Source organism: Lolium perenne, chromosome 1 (assembly GCF_019359855.2).
Source record: "Lolium perenne isolate Kyuss_39 chromosome 1, Kyuss_2.0, whole genome shotgun sequence".
In the NCBI taxonomy this organism is placed as follows: Eukaryota; Viridiplantae; Streptophyta; class Magnoliopsida; order Poales; family Poaceae; genus Lolium; species Lolium perenne.
Genome location: NC_067244.2, coordinates 135,884,896 through 135,905,637, shown reverse-complemented (window position 1 = coordinate 135,905,637; position 20,742 = coordinate 135,884,896). Strand labels below are relative to the sequence as shown.

The 20,742-nt window shown below is 42.7% G+C and overlaps 1 protein-coding gene across 1 annotated transcript; it reads left to right on the top strand.

Moving 5' to 3' along the window:
* Positions 1–5,977: 5,977 nt before the first annotated feature.
* LOC127305642 (chaperone protein dnaJ 13) lies at positions 5,978–13,551 on the top strand. The gene is made up of 13 exons (XM_051336152.1): positions 5,978–6,301; positions 7,349–7,635; positions 8,288–8,485; positions 8,580–8,694; positions 9,510–9,596; positions 10,316–10,404; positions 10,514–10,598; positions 10,961–11,014; positions 11,241–11,321; positions 11,480–11,557; positions 11,961–12,200; positions 13,051–13,158; positions 13,272–13,551. Exons 1-13 carry the CDS (start codon positions 6,158–6,160, stop codon positions 13,326–13,328), a joined length of 1,623 nt encoding a protein of 540 aa, XP_051192112.1. The 5' UTR covers positions 5,978–6,157; the 3' UTR covers positions 13,329–13,551.
* Positions 13,552–20,742: the final 7,191 nt, after the last annotated feature.

The window sequence follows — 20,742 nt, the reverse complement described above, 5'->3', positions numbered from 1 at the left end:
TATCATTGAACATTAAAAGTAAAACGAAGAACAAGTGTTCATATGAAAAAGCGGAGCGTGTCTCTCTCCCAAACAAGGATTGCTAGGATCCGATCTTATTCAAACATAACAAAACGAAAAATAAACACACAGACGCTCCAAGTAAAGCACATATGATGTGACTGAATAAAAATATAGTTTCAGGGGAGGAACCTGATAAGTTGATGAAGAAGGGGATGCCTTGGGCATCCCCAAGCTTAGACACTTGAGTCTTCTTGAAATATGCAGGGATGAACCACGGGGGCATCCCCAAGCTTAGACTTTTCACTCTTCTTGATCATATATCATCCTCCTCTCTTGACCCTTGAAAACTTCATTCACACCAAACTTCTCATAAACTTCATTAGAGGGGTTAGTACTCAAAAAATTTGAATCCACCTTGGTCCTGTAGTGGCACATTGCAAGAACTCAATAAAACATTAGCTATAGCCCTCTACATCTAGAAAACCTCGCTTAAAGTCCGCAAGAGACAATGCAAAAAACAGAGACAGAATCTGCCAAAACAGAACAGCCAGTAAATACGAATTTTAATAAAATACTTCCGTTGCTCAAATCAGAAAACTCAAAACTAATGAAAGTTGCGTACATATCTGAGGAACACGCACGTAAATTGGCATATTTTTCTGATTTTTCGACAGAGAAAACAGCCCAGATTCGTGACAGATAGAAATCTGTTTCTGCGCAGAAATCCAAATCTAGTATCAACCTTCGATTAGAGGCTTCACTTGGCACAACAAAACACAAAACTAAGATAAGGAGAGGTTGCTACAGTAGTAAACAACTTCCAAGACACAAATATAAAACAAAGTACTGTAGCAAAATAACACATGGGTTATCTCCCAAGAAGTTACTTTCTTTATAGCCATTAAGATGGGCTCAGCTGTTTTAATGATGCACTCGCAAGAAATAGGAATTGAGGCAAAAGAGAGCATCAAAAAGCAAATTCAAAACACATTTAAGTCTAACATGCTTCCTATGCATAGGAATCTTGTAAATAAACAAGTTCATGAAAAGCAAAGTAACAAGCATAGGAAGATAGAACAAGTGTAACTTCAAAATTTTAAGCACATAGAGAGGTGTTTTAGTACCATGCAAATTTCTACAACCATATTTTCCTCTCTCATAATAATTTTCAGTAGCTTCATGAATAAACTCAACAATATAACTATCACATGCAGCATACTTTTCATGATCCACAAACATATAATTTTTATCAAGTTCAAGAATAGTGGATTTAAAACTTTCAAACTTACTTTTATTAATAATATAACAAGGTAGTTGATCAATCTCAAGAGATATGGGACTCATAGAATAAGTCAAGAACTCTCCAATCCCATTTTCATTAGTAGTACAATTAATAGTATCAAGTAACATAGGGCCATCATCTAGAGCTTTATCATAAACATTTGCTAAGCAAAATTCTTTAGTACCATGCATTTCGACATCAGGCACAAACAAAGCATTATCATAAGATTTATCAAAGTAGCATGGATTATCATAAATAACAGTAGCATAATTATTTTCACAAGTTTTACTCATAGGTAGTATTTCAAGAGAATCCACAGGAACATAACATTCAACCTCTTTCGGTAAGCATGGAGGACAATCAAATAGTGTAAGAGATAAAGAGTTACTCTCATTAGAAGGTTGGCATGGGTAGCTAATCCATTCTTCCTCCTTTTGTTCATCGCTCTCCTCTTCTTTTTCATCCAATGAGCTTTCAGGTTCATCAATTTCCTCCTCTTTTTCATCCAATGAGCTTTCAGGTTCCTCAATTTCTTCTTCCACCGGTTCCTGCAAATTGTGAGTGCATTCTTGTGCATTAATGTGTCTCTCTTTATAATCAAGGATATAAGGATTCCTACTGTAGCATTCTATGCAAGAATTAAGGATGGTAGAGACATAATCTTTAAGGTCCTTACAAATAGCACAAGTTTCATTATTCTCAACCATGAAGGATTCTATCTCGGAGGCTCCCATAAATAAGACAAATTGTTCTACCTCTTCGAACCCATAATGAATATAGCAATTCCGATTATAGCTCTTAATTAAAAATTCCTCACTAAAGCCACATTGAAATTTAAGATGTTTAGTATCCTGTTGAGAGCAACAGTTTATATCATGGCGTCTAAGCAAGATTCTAGCCATTGTATTCAATTTTTCTATCATAGCACTCATTATTTTACCAGTTCTTGATTCTCTATAATTATTATAACATTCTATAAGCTCCAAGTAGGTTGTTGGTTCTCCCATAACAGCCGTTTTTAATTTTTAGGTTTTTCAATTTTTTATGGATTTTTGGGTATATGAGGAAAATAAAACAAAACTGGAATAAACTAGACAAAAGTAAACTAAGCAAAGTAATACTAGACAGAAATAAACTAAGCACAAGTAAACTAGGAAAAAGTAAACCAAGCAAAACAAAATAAAATAAAACAGAGAGAGAGGTAGAGTGTACTCCCCAGGTGAACTTATGAGTAGAGCTATGCCTCCCCGGCAACGGCGCCAGAAAATAGTCTTGATGACCCACAAGTATAGGGGGTGTATCGTAGTATTTTCGATAAGTAAGAATGTCGATCCCAACGAGGAGCAGAAGGTGTTGACAAGCAGTTTCGATGAAGGATTCACTGTAAATGCTCACAGATAAGTATTCAGGGGGTTTTGATGTAACAGTTGAATAAAGTACGAGTAAATAAAGTGCGAGAGTAACAATTGCAGCGAGTGGCCCAATCCTTTTTAGCACAAAGGACAAGCCGGTTTGTTTACTTATAATGACCAAACGTTCTCGAGGACACACGGGATTTTAGTCTAGTGCTTTCGCTACATACGGCTAAATAATCTTCATTGTTATGATAAGTGTTGTGTGGGTGAACCTATGCTAATGCACTGCCCTTCCTAGGACTAATACATACTTGTGATTATACCCCTTGCAAGCATCCGCAACTACAAGAAAGTAATTAAGAATAAATCTAACCACAACCTTAAACTCTGAGATCCTGCTATCCCTCCTGCATCGATATACCAACGGGGGTTTAGGTTTCTGTCACTCCGGCAACCCCGCAATTGACAAACGAATACAAGATGCATTTCCCTAGGCCCATAAATGGTGAAGTGTCATGTAGTCGACGTTCACATGACACCACTACAAGAATAACACCACAACTTAAATATCATACCATTGAATATTACTCAACCATAGTTCACTACTAACATTTAGACTTCACCCATGTCCTCAAGAACTAAACGAACTACTCACGAGACATCATATGGAACATGATCAGAGGTGATATGATGATGAATAACAATCTGAACATAAACTTGGTTCAATGGTTTCACTCAATAGCATCAACAACAAGTAGAGATCGATACCGGGAGAGTTTCCCCTATCAAACAATCAAGATCAAACCCAAATTGCTACGGCGGTGACGGTGTCCAGCGGTGGAGACGGCGGTGATGATGGTGGAGATGATGGTGATGGTGATGGAGATGATGTCCAGCTCGATGACGGTGACGATGGCGTCGATTTCCCCCTCCCGGAGGGAATTTCCCCGGCGGATTCCTGCCCGCCGGAGAGCTCTTTTCTCTCTGGTGTTCTCCGCCCCGCAGAGGCGGCTGTAACTCTTCGCGAGGTACCCCCTGTGGCTTAGGTTTTCGGGACGAAGGGTTTCACGAAGAAAAGGAGGCGAAAGGGGCTGTGGGGCCCCCACACCACATGGTGGCGCGGCCCGGCCATGGGCCGCGCCGCCCTATGGTGTGGGCCCACCCTGGGGCCACATGGCTCCACCTTCCGCTTCCTTCGTCATCTTGAAAATTAGGATTTTTGGTATAATTTCCTTCCACAGCTTGATCTTCCGAAATATTGCGTTACGACGGTGCTTTTTCCAAACAGAACTCGGCTCCGGTGCTTGATCCTCCAATAATGATGAAACATGCAAAATAGATGAAATAACATAAGTATTGTGTCCCAATATGAAATATATCAATGAATAACAACAAATTATGATATAAAATAGTGATGCAAATTGGACGTATCACAGGGTGCCGGAGGCGATCTCCTGAATCCCACGAGATGGGATTGGCGGCGGCGGCGTCTCTGGAAGGTTTTCCGTATCGTGGCTCTCGGTACAGCGGTTTTCGCGACGAAGGTTATAAGTAGGCGGAAGGGCAGAGTCGGAGGGCTGACGAGGGGCCCACACCATAGGGTGGCGCGGGCCCCTCCCTGGCCGCGCCGCCTTATGGTCTGGCCACCTCGTGGCCCCACTTCGTATCCCCTTCGGTCTTCTGGAAGCTTCGTGGAAAAATAAGACCCTCGACGTTGATTTCGTCCAATTCCGAGAATATTTCCTTTGTAGAATTTCTGAAACCAAAAACAGCAGAAAACAACAATTGGCTCTTCGGCATCTCGTCAATAGGTTAGTGTCGGAAAATGCATAATAATGACATAAAGTGTGTATAAAACATGTGAGTATCATCATAAAAGTAGCATGGAACATAAGAAATTATAGATACGTTTGAGACGTATCAGCGTGAAGCGCATCTCCGGGCTCATCTACGAGGAGACACGCGGCGTGCTCAAGATCTTCCTGAGAACGTCATCCGCGACGCCGTCACCTACACCGAGCACGCGCGCCGCAAGACCCTCACCGCCATGGACGTCATCTACGCGCTCAAGCGCCAGGGCCGCACCCTCTACGGCTTCGGAGGCTGAGCCTCAAGATTCGTAGGGTGTTCTCTTGGGTGTCTGATGCTTAGGTCTGTTAGGGTTCCGTTGTGGTACGGTATCCTATTATCTGCTGTGGAATCTGTTGCATATGGATATGGATGAATGAATGGATCTGGTGTTGCTGGAAATTTGGTCCGGTGCCGTGTTTAGAACGAATCCAATGAGGCAGAAATGTCTCTGAATCACGTGTTCTGCGATGCTTGGTTTCGTATTTGGAGTCCCAAAGCTTGTTAGGTTTGTCATCCGAGTTTTGGTTTCAAACTTCTTTACTGTAATTTGTGGAATCATGAGTTTGAAACTTGGCAAGTCTGCGGAAAGCCACAATAAAAAAAAAGTGTTTCCATGTTCTCCTCGTGGAAAGGCAGCACATGTCCAAAAATGATATTATAGCATCTCTTGAAGATACCGCAAAAGGCATGAGGTTTCAGGCAAAAAAAAATTGCATAAAGGTCTTGCCTGGAATTTTTTATGCAGAAAATCTCAAAAGAGTCCCAAAATTTGCATATAACCATTACACGGGAAAGATTTCCGTTTTCCCGCATAGTGCACTCAAGTTTGGAGGGAGTGACATTTCACGTCCTGCCCGCGTCGCATAGTCGTCTTCATGGGGCTTTCCATTTCATTCAACTAATGAAAAAAAGCTTATTCTAGCCTTAGGCGCCTTTTGTTGTTCCGAAGGGTAGGAGCATAATTATTTCTCCAGGGCATATGAGCTCTAGCTACCCATCGATTGCAAGGCCGCGTTGCCCCCAATCAGAGCCTCCCGTCTCGCCCACATACTGGGCCTCCCACCATGTCAGGGTCTCCTATCGCTGGGTAAGGTTGTGGTATCACACCTACAACGTGCTTGCACAATCATTAAAATGGCGAAATGGGAGTATTAGGTATAGATGTTTTGATGAGGATCCATTCTATTATAGATGTTAAAACAGGATCATTCTATTCTAATAATCCCTCCGATTCATATTACTTGTCGCTTGACAATTATTATGAATCGAAGGGAATGATAATAAAGAGAGCTAATCCCTATAAAAAAAGGGAGCGCCTTGTTTTTTATATACCTCGGCATTATTTCAAATGGGCCTGAATGACTGGCCCATTTAGTCTCTCGGCAGGACGGTACCCTATTTTCTCACGGTGATGACGTACTCTCCGTTTCTACGTTACCTATACGAGAAAACGGAAGCACATGTCTCAGAGAAGAAAAGTGAACGGCAGTACAATTTCTTCTTCTTCCTGATGTCTTGCGGCAGAAGTAGAAATCGCAGAGCTCCCATTAATCCCGACCAAATCCGCCAAAAAGCATCGCCATAAACCCTCGCTTCCACAAAGCCTTCCGCTTATTCAACCCCCACCGCGCCAGGCAAGCCGCCGCCGCCGCAGCCGCACGCCGCGATGGCGCCGGAGCCGGAGCCGGAGGACGGGAGGGAGCTCTACGCGCTGCTCCACCTCTCCCCGGAGTCCTCCGACGAGGAAATCCGCAGGGCCTACCGCCAATACGCTCAAATCTACCACCCCGACAAGTACCAGGACCCCCAGGTTATCTCCCCACCCCCACCCCCATCCCCCCTCAACCCCTCCCTCTCTGCACGCTGCCGCTGCGATTCGATTCGCGAGAGCTGAGAATGGTTGCTGCCTAGTGGTGGTAGCTTAGGGTTGCCACCCATCGCGGTAGCTTGAAACGATGTGGTGAGCAAATTGGCGTCCGAATTTGATTGTATTGAAGTCGTTAAGCATTTAGTTTTCACGGGTTTGATCCAGACTAACCTTCTGTTTGGATTACGCTTTGGTTGGTCTGAATCAGTTCAGGGCTATAGTTTGTAGCGATTTTCCCTTATCCGCCAAGAGTAGACATCAAAGGGAAGGGTCAAACAATGTTCATGAAGCTAAGGGTTAACATAGACTCATAGCAAGAGATTGGAAAATGCAGATTCCATTGCGCACAAATTTTGTCAGGATGAATGAATGAAGCTATATTTTGTGCTGGTCAGTCTGGAAAAGGACAGATCGTTGTTCGTTACATGGTACTGTCAGAAAATGGAAAATAGCAACTTATCTAATTGTACTGGGCTCTGTATGTTGGCATGTTGCTATCCTGTTCACATGTTCTTTACTCCTATGAATACCGGATTCGGTTATGATGCTCGATTGGTCGTCTCCGATACCACCGCTCCTCCACCAACATCTTGTTTTGAAGATGTCTTAGCCGTTTGACTATTGTATTGATAGGGTGATTGATGTGCCACATGATTGAATTTTTTTACATCGCTAATGTAGAAATGCGCACATGAACATTTTGCTAGCTATATTTTGATCAGACCCAAAACTGATTTCCTATAATATCAGTTTGCTGCAAAAAACAATATTCCGAGGAACTACCTTTGGTGAATAGAAATTACATAGGGGACTGGTCGTTACCCGCCAACCCCAACATCCATTGTAGAAAACAAAATTTCATCTTCTGCCAGTTAGATTCTTGCACTTATGCTATCAGCATTTTGTTGAACTACTCATGTGCTACAGTTACATTCCTCAATTGTTCCTACCTAACTAAGATCTTCTTTCGTTTCTTCTCCGCCTGTATAGATGAAAGATGTGGCAACTGAAAACTTTCAGCGAATACGTGATGCATATGAGGTACTATCGGATGAGAACAAAAGACAGATCTATGATATCTATGGTATGGAAGGTTTAAATTCCGGCCTGGAACTTGGCCCCAAGCTAAATAAACCAGAGGAAATAAAAAGGCAGTTGGACGAGCTGCGACGCCGTAAGGAGGAAGAGAAATTTTTCGTCCATGCTCGATCCACTGGATCAGTAATTGCTAATTTCTCTGTGCCACAATATTTGGATGGCGACAACATCATGAAAGGGTACAAAGTCTTCTTCATTTTATTGCATGTGTTATTCTCTGTCCATTCAGATGCAGTGGGAGGTTTCCAACATACGAGTAGTTTAGAAGCCAATTTCTGTTTGGTTCTTGGTTATACCATGGTTCGTACTGTTTATCCTCTAGACTCTCAAACTTTCTACAAAAGAATTTATGGTGTCTCTAAGTTCAGGTTCAACCCTGCAACTCACAAGAGTAGCGTCAGTAGTGACTTTGGCAATCCCATGTAGGGAATTATTAATCAGTAGGCTTGTTATGCCAATAAATAATTTTGTTGATGAAACCATTCGGTGATGTTGTTTCACATTCTTCAACATTCTTGTTGACGATGGGACATGATTTAAGTGTATATACCTTCGGTGGACTGAAGCCATCTCCATTTTTAATATAGATTAAGAGGGCTTTCCTTGCAGAAACTTACACTCATTCGGCACTTGATGATTATTACCTTACAATTTTCCTCCAATTCTGAGTGCTTTGACACTTCAAGAGTTTAAAGTCTAAATATCTAATAAACATATTAACCTCTGGACATAGATATTGTCTGTCAACTACTTATATGTCATTATTAACTTCTGTAGTTTGCATATTCTTCAGGAGTACTATGATTTAATTATTGATTTTGAAATTGCTAGAATGGGAATGTCTAGTCAAATTGAGCTGCCAGTATCCAAGCTAAACACTGTCACTGTTGGTGGAAATTTGGTCGTCAATGGTGCAGCTGGAACTGGTGCAGCAACCGCTGTGCTGCGGCACCAGTTGTCTTCAGTTTCTTCGATTGACTTTATGGCAACAGTTGGATTACGTTCCCTTATTGGAGTACAGACATTTCGGTGAGAATTTGTCTTTTCTTTGTTTTCCTTTCCTATTTCTATCTCCTTGCACATTGCATATCATATCATAATTATTTGGTGTTACCCACTTCAGTCAGATTTCACCAAATTCAACAGCAACTTCCGGACTTGCTCTCTCATTGAGAGACGGATCTATCAACCTGTCAAATGGCTGGACCCGCCAATTATCTGAAAACACTGTTGGCAATGTATGTCCCCTTTAATGCTCTTTTCATGTGTCTGAAACATTTTATTTGCGTTACATGACTAACATAATATTAGTAAGTTGTTACTTAAAGCTTAGAAAACAATATGAGTAACTTAGCTCTCCAAGAGACACGATTACAATATGTACATGCCTTCATAATTATATTGTCAACGACAGATGTGGAAGAAATGCCTTGGAGTTTATCATCATGCAAACCACTATCTTTATTTTTATTTTTAATACATTGTCTAGTTTTGTATTTGCAGTGCAAACCTCCTCTAGCCGATTATGGTTGTCGTGCAAACTTCTAGACATATACAGCTAACATGTCACAGTTATATTGTATATGCATGACTATATCATTTTACTTTAAATTATCCCAAATTTGATCCATGTCCAGTACATACTGTCAACTACATCTTACAGATAACGCATACCTAACACTTATCATGCAATCCCATTTCCAGTCCATGCCCAGAAACTATGCCATATTTGATCCCATTTTCAACCCATGCCCAGAACTTAGGGCTGGTACCTTGCTGGATAATGAGTTTTAGTGGCACAGATTATTTTCAATTTTCAAGTTCCACGGATCCAAATTTTCCCTACTTTAGTTCTCTGATTTATGCTCCAGAGTGTCATCTTGACATAGTTATTCCTGTTATCTTAATGTAGTATGCTTGTGATTATACAGCTCTGTTATTGAAACCATGGATGAACTGTCCCTATGCTTCATTTTTCTATCTTTTGTGTGGATAAGCTGATGCTGATCTTTTTTTTTTTGCCTGCGTTACTTTACTTTTTCCCAACCTGCAGATACAACTTGTCCTTGGTAATGAATCAAATATATCTGTGGGATGGCAAAAGAAGGACGAAAAGTTTTCTGCGACAGGAGAAGTAAAGGTACTGCTCTTTGCAAAAACAACTCAGCCGTAAATCTTATTTAGAAAACCAACTCAGTTGTTTATAAGTAAACAATTGACAGAATTCTTTTGAAACATATAGTTGACATTCAAAGGTCGTGCAACATTTTTTCTTAGTTCTACGTAGTGTGATATTTTTCTGTTCCGAATGATCGTCTGCATTTTTTTTCTTTCTTTTGCATAGTTCCCCAATGTATTTCATGTTTGACACTCCAAGAAGACACACTTACTTTAGTTATCTCAAAAGCTCCTCATTTTACTCTGAAGCTAGCTGTAGTTGGTATAGCAGCAGGTACCGAAAAGCAATTTAAAACGTCAAAATTGATCGTATTGCCATGGAATTAATTATTCAGTACTTGATGGAAGCATATGCATTTTTTTCTACTTAGGTTCAACTCCGAGTTGTCAATATTTTGTGTAGGGCCTTAAAATAAGATAATATAGCAATGCACTGGTCTTTTTGGTTAACTGTGGACCACTGAACATGTAATTACGTCTGTTTGGTTTGGCTTTCGTATGTCTTGCCTGTAGTTAAACACTGAAACAGAATTTGCGCTTGTTGATTTAATTTGAATGGTTTGAGTTTACTGACTTCAAGATTCATTGTGTATTTATCTTATCACCGGTGGTTCACCATTTACATTACTTTGCCTTTTGAAGACTGTTTCCTATATTAACTATACTTCTTTTTCTTTCCAGATTGGTACCAATTCCTTCGGTGCATCTGCTCATTACACCCATCATTTCTCTTCCAAGTCGCATGGTCGTGTTGCTGGTAGAGTTGGGAGGTATATACCATTTTGATCTCAATTATTTCTGGCCATGCACTTTTTTTTGATAACCCAGTATGTGAATTTGTAATTTCTTTCTCATCTCTCTTGAACTGCTTATTTGCAGCACGGCCCTTGATTTTGAAATTGGAGGGGGGAGGCGGATATCAGAGTTCAGTACAGTAAGGATGCTGTATAATATAGGAATCCAGGTGAATCTGCTAACTAAGGATGGATTCTCCATGTGTCTCTTTATTTTGTCTCTCCTTGAGTCAACATAATAAAAAACACCATACCAACTACTGATTCATGCCTATGCTAATTGGTAATGGATAAAGCAAACAACTCATGCATGTTCACTGTTTGTCCAATACAAAAATGAGAATATGCATTGTTACTAGGAAACTGCAGTTCATATTTGGTACATGCGACAATCATGCATTCAAGAACATGTATTTTTAGCTGTGTTTCATCTTATGTAACAGTTTCGCTAGTTTGGAGAAAACTCATGCTACTTGATGTGTTCAAAAAGCTAGATCAATTATTTGCTGAGATCCCTTCGTTTCTGATGCAGGGTGTCTCTTGGAGATTTGAGTTAAATCGTGCTGGGCAAAAGTTAGTTATCCCAGTAAGTTGAGATATTCCACCTTTGAGTCCTTCCTGTAATAATGATAATAATAATAAATATTATTATTATTATTGATGTACATGTAGCATAAATGTTACGAACTATAAGGCAAAGTCATTTACTTGCAGTTATGGTTCCCTGTGACACAGTGGGGAAGTTTTACCAACATGCTCCCCCTCTGTCATAAACTTGTCGGATTTCACTGACTCCTTCACTAACTATGCAGGTCTTGCTTTCAACTGACCTCAATGCGTTATTTGTCACCGGTGCATTTGCTATTCCTTCAACACTATATTTCTTACTTCAGGTTCTAATATTCCCTGAACTACTTCCGTTCTTACCCTGGCTGACAACATATGTGATAGGCTGATAGTTGTATGCAGATAAGGTTGCTCACTTTTGCTACCTTTGCTGCATCTGTAATTTTTAACTAAAGCCAAGCTGTGGCTTCTTATTGTTTGACAGACATATGTTGTGAAGCCTTACTATCTAAAGAGAGAAAAACAGAAGACACTTGAAAAAATGGATAGCTTGTCTACACAGGTAGAATCGGTTGCTTGTTCTTGCTTATTTACGAGCTGATGTACTTCCATGTCATAAAGGGCAGCTTAGTTACCTTTTGTGTTTTGAGTCTTCACATATAATCTTCTTTAGGAATATTTGCCAAATTTGGCTGTAACATGCTAGGTCAATACACACGGCCATTTACTTCTCTTAATTTAACATTATTTCATATGTATGTAGATACAGGTAAACTGCTTTTCACTTGTTAGAATGGAACAATCCTCTTGTTGTTTCCGAGTTTCTATTATTTGCAGCATCTAGCTTTGAAATATATCCCTCAACTGCATTGGCAACACTGGCTTTCTTGTTGTCACATGGAGTATCTTTTTGATACAACTTTTCCCGTATCATCTACTAATTGAACATGTCTTTTCCTGTATAGCTAACAGAAGCTAGACAAGCAGCTAAAAAAGCACAAAGATTGTTGGAACCTGTCTCCAATCGGAAGAAGAATAAACAGCTGGAGAATGACGGTTTGGTAATCACAAAAGCTCTATATGGCGATCGTAAAAAAATCAAAGAGAGTAGTGAATTGAGTGACATAGATGATAATATTGCTTCACAAGTATTAGATGTGACGATCCCACTGAACTTCCTCGTGACTGAGGCAGGTCAGCTCAAGGTATGTTCCAATCATACTGCTGATAAGCGTAAGTTATTTATGTGAAATATTAAGTTATTAACCTAGCATTTAACAAAATCCTTGATTGTTTGTGTCGTGTACTTCCTCGTCTGGTTTGCCTTTCTATTTGCCGGCAATGTTGCAGGAAGAGTGTTTAAGAAAGTTTTACAGGATTTGTTAGATCAATACTGTACTAGGCTTATTATGTTCATGCTCTAATATTGAAGGAATATTTTGTGGCTTCCATTAGGACAGGAATTTTAATAGCTTGACAGTATCCATTTTATTTATAGGTTTTGTCTCCTAAATTCATGTGCATAGGAAAACCAAATTTAATCTCCATATTGCATGTGCCACTAATCGTCTCTCAGATATCCACATATGATACAGCTTCATTCCTCATTACTTAAATTAATGAGATCATGAATCTACTGTGTGACCTATCCTATTAGTTAGGAGGACCTTTATATGGGCCTCACAAGAAGTCAACGTCAACTCATAGTTGCTCTACTCAAGGCCCCTGATGATTTCAAAATTCAGTTTAGCCAACAATTTGACCAATAAAATCTAGGTCATGTGACCGCCATTTTATTGGTCTAATTGTTGGTTGGTCAAACTTTTAAATCCTAGAATGATGGGTGCTTTAATAAATAATGAGGGAGTATTACAAAAGTTTATGGTTATGAGTTTATTGCATGCTACCTTTACTCCTGTGCTAGGTTACATTTCAACATATTTTACATCCCTAATTTGGCTGTGATCCATTGCACTTACGATTAAGTAAGGTCAAACCATTTGAGAAATAGCATGTGTGTGGTCCGACTGAATGCCGTTTGTCTTCCACCCACAGCTTCATGAGGGGATAAAGAAGTCTGGAATAATGGGCTTCTATGATCCTTGCCCTGGAGATCCAAAGCTACTGCTTGTCGAATATACGTTTCATGGTCAGCAATACAAGGTAAGATGATACTTATCATCCCCACAACTATGCTTGTCCCTATATATTTTATTCGAGACCATTTTTTTTTATTGTCAATAGTATAAAATGCTGGAACTTTTCCTTTATTGCAGGTAATGGCAGATGATTATGGTGCGCTGTTGATACCGCAAGACATTCATCGAATTTGACCTCATAATGATCCGAAGCAGCGTCTTCAAACACTTGGCCACACTGTAATCTTCATAGTTTTTTTGTGCTGATATGCTCTTTCCGTTTTTTGGGTATCATTTCCGTGCGTGAGACCCTTTTGTTGTATACATGCGTGGGCTTGTACCCACTGAGATGAGGGATAGAAGTGCCATGTCCCAACAATAAGATGGAAGTCAATAAAAGGTTTACACCATTAGCTCAGCCTTTCATTAGATTTAAGTGTATCCGTTGATGTTCCGTTGTAGATTTGCGAAGAGGCATCTGCTGCCTTGCTGCACATGCATCTGTTCCCCCCCCCCCTGCCTGCTTGCGTGCGACAATGTCATGTTATGTCGAGTTCCAGTATTCCTTCACCTGCTGTGTTTAGTAACCACTCAAGTCTAAATAGTTTCATAACGTGCTAGCCTGCATATCTGTCAAGTGTGATCGCTCCAAAACTTGCGTTCAGCTGCTAGGCATGCGTTTGCTCGCGAATCATTTCGTTTGCACTTGGCAGGTACGCACTATGCAGGTTCCTCAAATGACAGACCATCAAACCACGTGGAGGCTCAGCGCAATAACCAATTCCCTTCCCTGCGCCGAAGCAAGACATGGTTCATCAGGTGAGAGACCTGGCGCATCTGCTTCGCTGGAGCTGCTCCCAGCCGTTGGCCTGTTGGCCATTGTCTGTCCCATGCCGCTCTCCTGTCCGGAGACCGGCGAACACATCGTCCTGTGTTTCCTCGTCGGCTCGTGTAACCGACGAGATGCTGCCGGCGACAGCCGAGGTCGTTGCACATGGTGATCGAAACTGTAGTCCGGATCTCATGGCAGGTTGACGGTTGATCCTCGAGTCGAGTGCCCAGTGGCAGTGGATCGCATTAGCCTGCGATCGACCAACACCGACCTGACGTCCTGACCGTCTGGTTTGTTTAGCGAGATTCTCCGCTCGCTTTAGATTTGGACCAGATGAAGACTTGCCGTCTAAGTAGCTTAGTCACGCAGGCTACAAAAGGCCGGTCGATCTAATACCGATACGATTACCATGAGCGGTTTAGCATGGGCGAAGCAGCTTTGTTTGTGTAATAAAGGTATCTCCCCCATGGCACGTGCTCTCTCTCGGTTCGATATCGCGTTGCGTGCGGATCTTTACGCAGCTCTCTCTTTCTGTCTTTCACCTGTTTCAAGCAGGAGTACATCCTTTGGCGGTCCGATGCTTTGTGGTAGTCAAATCATGCTCCTGTGAATCTCTGTGATGGCTCAAACTTTATTTAACTTAGGACCGTGTAGATCGAATCACTCCAAGTCGGTCTAGGGCGCATTTGGTAGCTCGCATGAGTTCGGGTTAGCCTAGGAGGAGCACAATTCTGTTCGATTAGTAGTCTGGTAGACCTTCACATTGTGTGTAATGCAGTTCTTAAAGCATCTTCAGGCCTGACCCGATAGCTACTATCGAATCGGCCGTCCCATGAAGTCTGGTCTATTCCATCTCTCGGTTGCACGTGTGAGGAAAGGAGAAAGCGATGCCGCGTCTCTTCGGAAAGACACGCCATAAATCGTCTCACAGCACACTCTCCCTCTTCTCCCCTTCCTCTTCTCACTCTCGCCCATCCTCCTATTACACCACGACAATTGTTGTAGTACCGCCGATGAATCCACTCCTTCGCCGCGACGAGGAAGAGTCTGCAGCCGAGAAAGAGCGAGGGCTTCGTCGTCCTACAACACAACCTCGACCATGACTGGCCTTCTCCAATGGCGGCAAGTACAACTACTATCTTCTCCGATGCTCCTTTTTCGTGGATCTAAACGAGCACGCGCAACGCTAGAGATTCCTACGATACTAGATCTATTAGGGTAACCGATAGGTTAGGTCTAGATTTGCAGATTTCTTGCGCGACGTCGAGATTTTGGACTATGAGGTTATGGTTTTGGAAAATTTGGTAATGCGGTACTTTGATCTAGTAGTTGTTGCATGCATGCACGACATATTCACTACAGATCGGTTGCAGATTATCGATGAACTGGATTTACTGTAGATGGTAAGTGCATAGGAGGAAGGGTGTTTGGCATGATCGTTTTTTATGACTATTGGAAGCTTGTCCATCCATTGCTTGCTCATATGCTTGTTGTCTATATTTTTAGGCCCACGATTATAAGATAGCGTTATATTAATAGCTCTGGAATGATCAACATTTAGCAAATGTTTTGTATCACTTAGTGTCACGTTCGTGTGTCCCATACATTGTATGTTTTGTCCGTATGAGATATGGGTTCCACACGTTAGATAGGTCAAGTGGACACATAAGCAGAAATTGACACGTGGACATGACACCTAGGTGAAAAATGACACGTGGACACGACACATAGGCGAAATAGCTGAGGTGTTATATTATGACGATTTTATGTTTTGAAATAATGACGTTCTTGACTTAGATCGTCGTAATTTTCTAGGGTTTTCAGCTTCAAAATAGCTTACGATGTTCCAGTGCAAAATTTTCATAGATCTATGACGTTTTCATCCACGGTCACTATCAGAAGGTCACAAGTCAACACATTTCTTGTAGTGCTACTACCATAGTGGCAATGTTGACAAGCTAAATGTTGGATTATCTCAGTAAGTCGTGTTTGCCAAGTCTTTATGAGCCGTACATTACTTTACACATATGTGTTGTGTTCTTTGGCTGATGATTACAATTAGGCAGCATGCAAGTATGATTGGGGTAATCCCCATTTAGCATGTGATGTGTGCAAACATTGATGTTATCCTTGGTATTTGCTACATGGTAGATTATTGACTCATGTTTACTATCATACTATCAGGCCATATTCATAATTGTAGGGATATTTGGCCGATAATATTTGATACTTTGTTAACTACTTTTGTAGATTCACATCCTTACTGTATGCGTTATTCATATGAGTATTTGTTAGTGCTTGGTGACCTCACCACATGCGAGAAGAGGTTACCACACTCACTCTTATGGTGACAGCAAACAAGAGCAGTCTACTTTCGGGTTAATCCAACGACTGCAACAATGCAACTAAATATCATAAGCCAAAATCTTCACATTGCCCAAAATACACTTCACATGCTACCAAAAGAAGTGGAGAAATTGGTCCGAAACTCGTTTGGAACGTGCTATATATGTCCCTCATAAACTGTCATATAAATTCTAAAATAGGTGCAGGATACCAAACGCTGTCTCCAGCAAATCCAATAGGGAACGTAGGTTGTCGCCCGCAACAGGAGATCTCAGAGCATCTCCACTCGTCCCCCGACGAGGCCCCCGAGCGACGTTTTTTCCATCCGGACGGCGAAATTCGGCCCAGTCGCGCCCTCGGTTCCTCGTTTTCGTCCGGATTTGGCCCTTCATCCATCCGGCGAGCCCACGCCATCCCCGGCCCCCCGGGGCGCGCTCGGGGACTCCGGACGAGTGAAAAGCGGGGAAGGGCCCGATCTGTCGGTGACTCGACGCACGAACCCCACCGCCACGTCGCTCAAAATCTCCCCCACCCCTCGTATCTCTCTCGCCGCCGGCACCACCCCGCCGGCTTGTTGCCCAGATTCCGCCGCCTTTCGACGACGGCCTATCTGGCTGCTCTTCCGCCGGCCTGTTCTCCGACTTTGGCCGGCTCCTCGTCGCTCGCGGCTCGGGTTGCCTCGACCACGCCCGTCAGGTGTTCGTCCATTTGCCTCGCCGGCCATGGACTCGGACGAAGAGGAGGAGCAGATGTTCGTCGAGCTTATGCAAGAAGAGATGGCAGCAGCCGCCCAAGACGACGAGCACATGATGATCCTCGGTTGCTTGGCAAGCATGTACGCCGGGACCGGCAACCGGTCGACGTGGTGGGTCGGCACCAGTCGCCGGAAGTGCAAGCCGAGACGGCGAATGGAGGGCTACCGCATGTTGTACGCCGACTACTTCGCCGACAATCCATTGCACGGTGAGAGTGTTTTCCGGCGTCGTTTCGGGATGAGCAGAAGCTATTTCGCAAATTGTGTATGCCATCCGAGATTTTGATCCCTACTTCGGATGCAAGGCGGATTGCACTGTTTGGTTGGATTTTCGTCACCGCGAAGTGCACGGTGGCTATGAGGATCTTTGGCGTATGGAGCTCCCGGTGATACTGCAGATGACTATCTTCGGATGGCGGAGTCCACCGCCCTTGATTGTTTCTACCGGTTCTGCAGGGCCGTCATAGCAGTGTTCGGGGACTACTACTTGAGATCACCCACTGTCGAAGACACTCAGAGGATCCTTACAACCAATGAAGCTAGGGGTTTTCCAGGGATGCTTGGAAGCATTGACTGCATGCATTGGCAATGGAAGAACTGTCCGTTTACGTGGCAGGGAATTTACAAGGGTCACAAAAAAGGCTGCACTGTGATACTTGAAGCAGTGGCTACCCATGATCTCTGGATTTGGCACTCTTTCTTTGGTATGCCTGGATCCAACAATGACATCAACGTCCTAAACTGCTCCCCGGTCTTTTCCAAGCTTGTTGAGGGTCATGCTCCCCCGGAGGACGCTGTGATCAATGGTCGGCACTACACCAAAGGATACTACCTTGCAGTCGGTCTCTCTCCCAAGTGGGCACCTGTTGTGAAGAGTCTCTCCAACCCAAGCACACCCATACTTGGCGAGTTTGTCAAGAAACAAGAAGCTTGCCGAAAAGACGTCGAGCGTGCATTTGGTGTCCTCCAGCAGAGATTTGCTGTCGTCCGGTTCCCCGCTATGACTTGGTCGAAAGATCAGATGTGGGAGGTGATGAACTGCTATGTGTGCCTACACAATATGATTATTGAAAATGAGCGAAAGCATCCGGTTCCTCTGGCTGAGCAAGAAGCACCATATGAGAGAGAGGGTCCTCTTGCACAGCCTAATCACCAGGTGCCTCCATCATGGGCCGCCTTCTTTGCTATGCGCCAGGAGATTCGAGACTCTACAATGCATCAGCTGCTGCAAGATGATCTGGTGGAGCACATATGGAGGCTCCGAGGCAACGCCAACGCCGACGCCAACTAGTCTGTCTTAATTTGTTTGAAAAATTGTGAAATTGTGTGCTTCATTTGTTTCAGCACTTGTTAAACATTGTACTCATTATCGCCGAATTTGTTTCAGCAATTTTCGTACTTTTGGTCGCCGAACTTGTTAAATTTTATGTTAAATTTGTTTGAAATATGTCAAATGGTCGAGGTTGGGGGTTTCCTGCCGGGGGGACGGCTGGAACTTCGGCGCTCCCCACGCCAAATCTTCCTCCAATCCGGACGAAAATTTCGCCGGATTTGGACGTGGGGAGCGCCAACGAGCGGGGATGCTCTCACACCTGCTTTATCTACTGCCCCCTCGACTGAAAAAACGGAGAGAGATGATCAAATGACACACTGAATGTTTGCACGTAGACACAGTAGGGTAGGCAAGGCACCCGGTACCAAACGGCAAACGCGCATTCTGGCTGGGAATAGTACCCTGGCTGGATCTTGGGTTTGGGCAGCCCAGCCAGCTGAGATCCAGCTGGCAGTGACCGTGAGACAGCGAGCCGCCTGTCCTCTGCTCGCCTCGCTCCACCAAACAAGGACATGGCCGCCGCGCGCTTTCGACAACGGTCAAATGTTAGACCTGCCGGGCCAACTGGAAACAGCACCCCTGCACTGCAGCTAGCACGGCTCCCACAGCTCAAACACATGAGTTTCAGACAGGACAAGAGGAAAACCCTCTCATGGAGGAAGGAAAGAAAAATAAAGAAGCGTAGATTAGATGTCGACATTCCTATGAGATTTGTGAGAGGAGAAGAGAGGACGTTTAGAAAGGAAGAAAGGACTGGTTTTTAAAATGATTTTTAAACATCTAAGGGCTCATTTGGTTTATAGGATATGAAAAGTATAGGAATAGGAAAATCAAAGGACTGAGATGTCATGCCTACTTGAATCATATAGAAACATAAAATATTTGATTTTAGCAAAGGAATTTTCATGAGCTATGCCCTAATGTTTTTTCCTATATGATTTTTCCCGCAAGATCCAATTCCTACACAATTTCTATAAAAATCCTATAAATCAAAGGAGACCTAAAATATTTAAAAAATCCGACCAAAAATGCCGCGACTATATCTTAACATTCCATGTGCTAAAAAATCGGTGCTAAAAGAGAAGTTCTTTGCGAGATATTTCTTTATCTTTATTCACATATGATACTCCCTGCCATCCATATTAGTTAATTCAACATTGTCTAAATTCGTATGTATCTCGTTACATTTTGAGACTACATGCATGTGTATCTAGACAAAGTAGAGTCAACCAATGTGGGTCGAAGGGAGTATAACAAACATTGATTTGATGTACGGCGTGAAATTTTTTTTTTAGATTTTTTTTAACATTTTAAAATGGTTTGTTCGGTGGCTGGAGCTATGCACCCAAGATCAAAAGTAAATTTCCGGAAAAGAGAAGGGAAAGAGCTTGCGGTTTTCAAGAATACTATCATGTATGCAACTATTTAATTGGTGCATTAGCCAACTCATGTAGTCGCATAATCTTTTTTTATACTGCGTTGGTAGGGTCTTAAACTGAAGACCTCTAATATCTGGTACCATACTAAATTGATGCGCTCGCCAACTAATGTAGGCCGAAATCCTTTTCTAATATTGCGTTGGCAGGTTCTGTGGAGGCCTCTTGTCTCTGATACCGTATTGAATTGATGCACTAGCTAGTTCTACTAAAAGAAAATCTGATATAAGAGATCATACAAATATATTCAACACTCCCTTCACTTTAAGGACGGTGGGCTTAATTATCTAAATGTGGATCATCAGTACATCTTTTTTAGAAAGGCTGAAAATATTTATTTTTAAATCTGATACCATGTAAAACTTTATGCACTAGCAAGTTCAACCTGAAGATCGATCTAATGTAGCGGGGGATGGACAATATATTTCAAAAACATCTTCACTAACTCATATAGTTTCGCATTACTACTGCTGTCAAAGTGCCAACAGAGGAGAGTGCATCCACTCTCGTAGCAAGAATGTCGTAGTAGTTGCAATAAAAAAAAAATCAGCACTCTCCCTAGAATTTCATGTCACAGTTGTCGCACCCGCTAGCTCGGACTAGTAGTCCAGTACGCAGCCAACCACTCGATCCAAGTAAAGGCCAAGGACAGACAGAGTGCAGTATCCTTCCAGTTCCAGCCATGCCGCTGCCCAGGACAGCACGCACGCCTCCAACCCCAGCCAGCCTTCCCCGAGACAATCTTCCCCGATCCCAACCTCATCTCCTCCCCGATCTCGTGCGTGCGACCGTGGTCAGCTTCCAGCTCACTCGATCCCTCAGCTCAGCTCGCCACCCGCACCCGCCTAGCTACAGCCTATATATACTCACACCCTCACGGCCACAACCACCCCTCCACTCACCCTCCG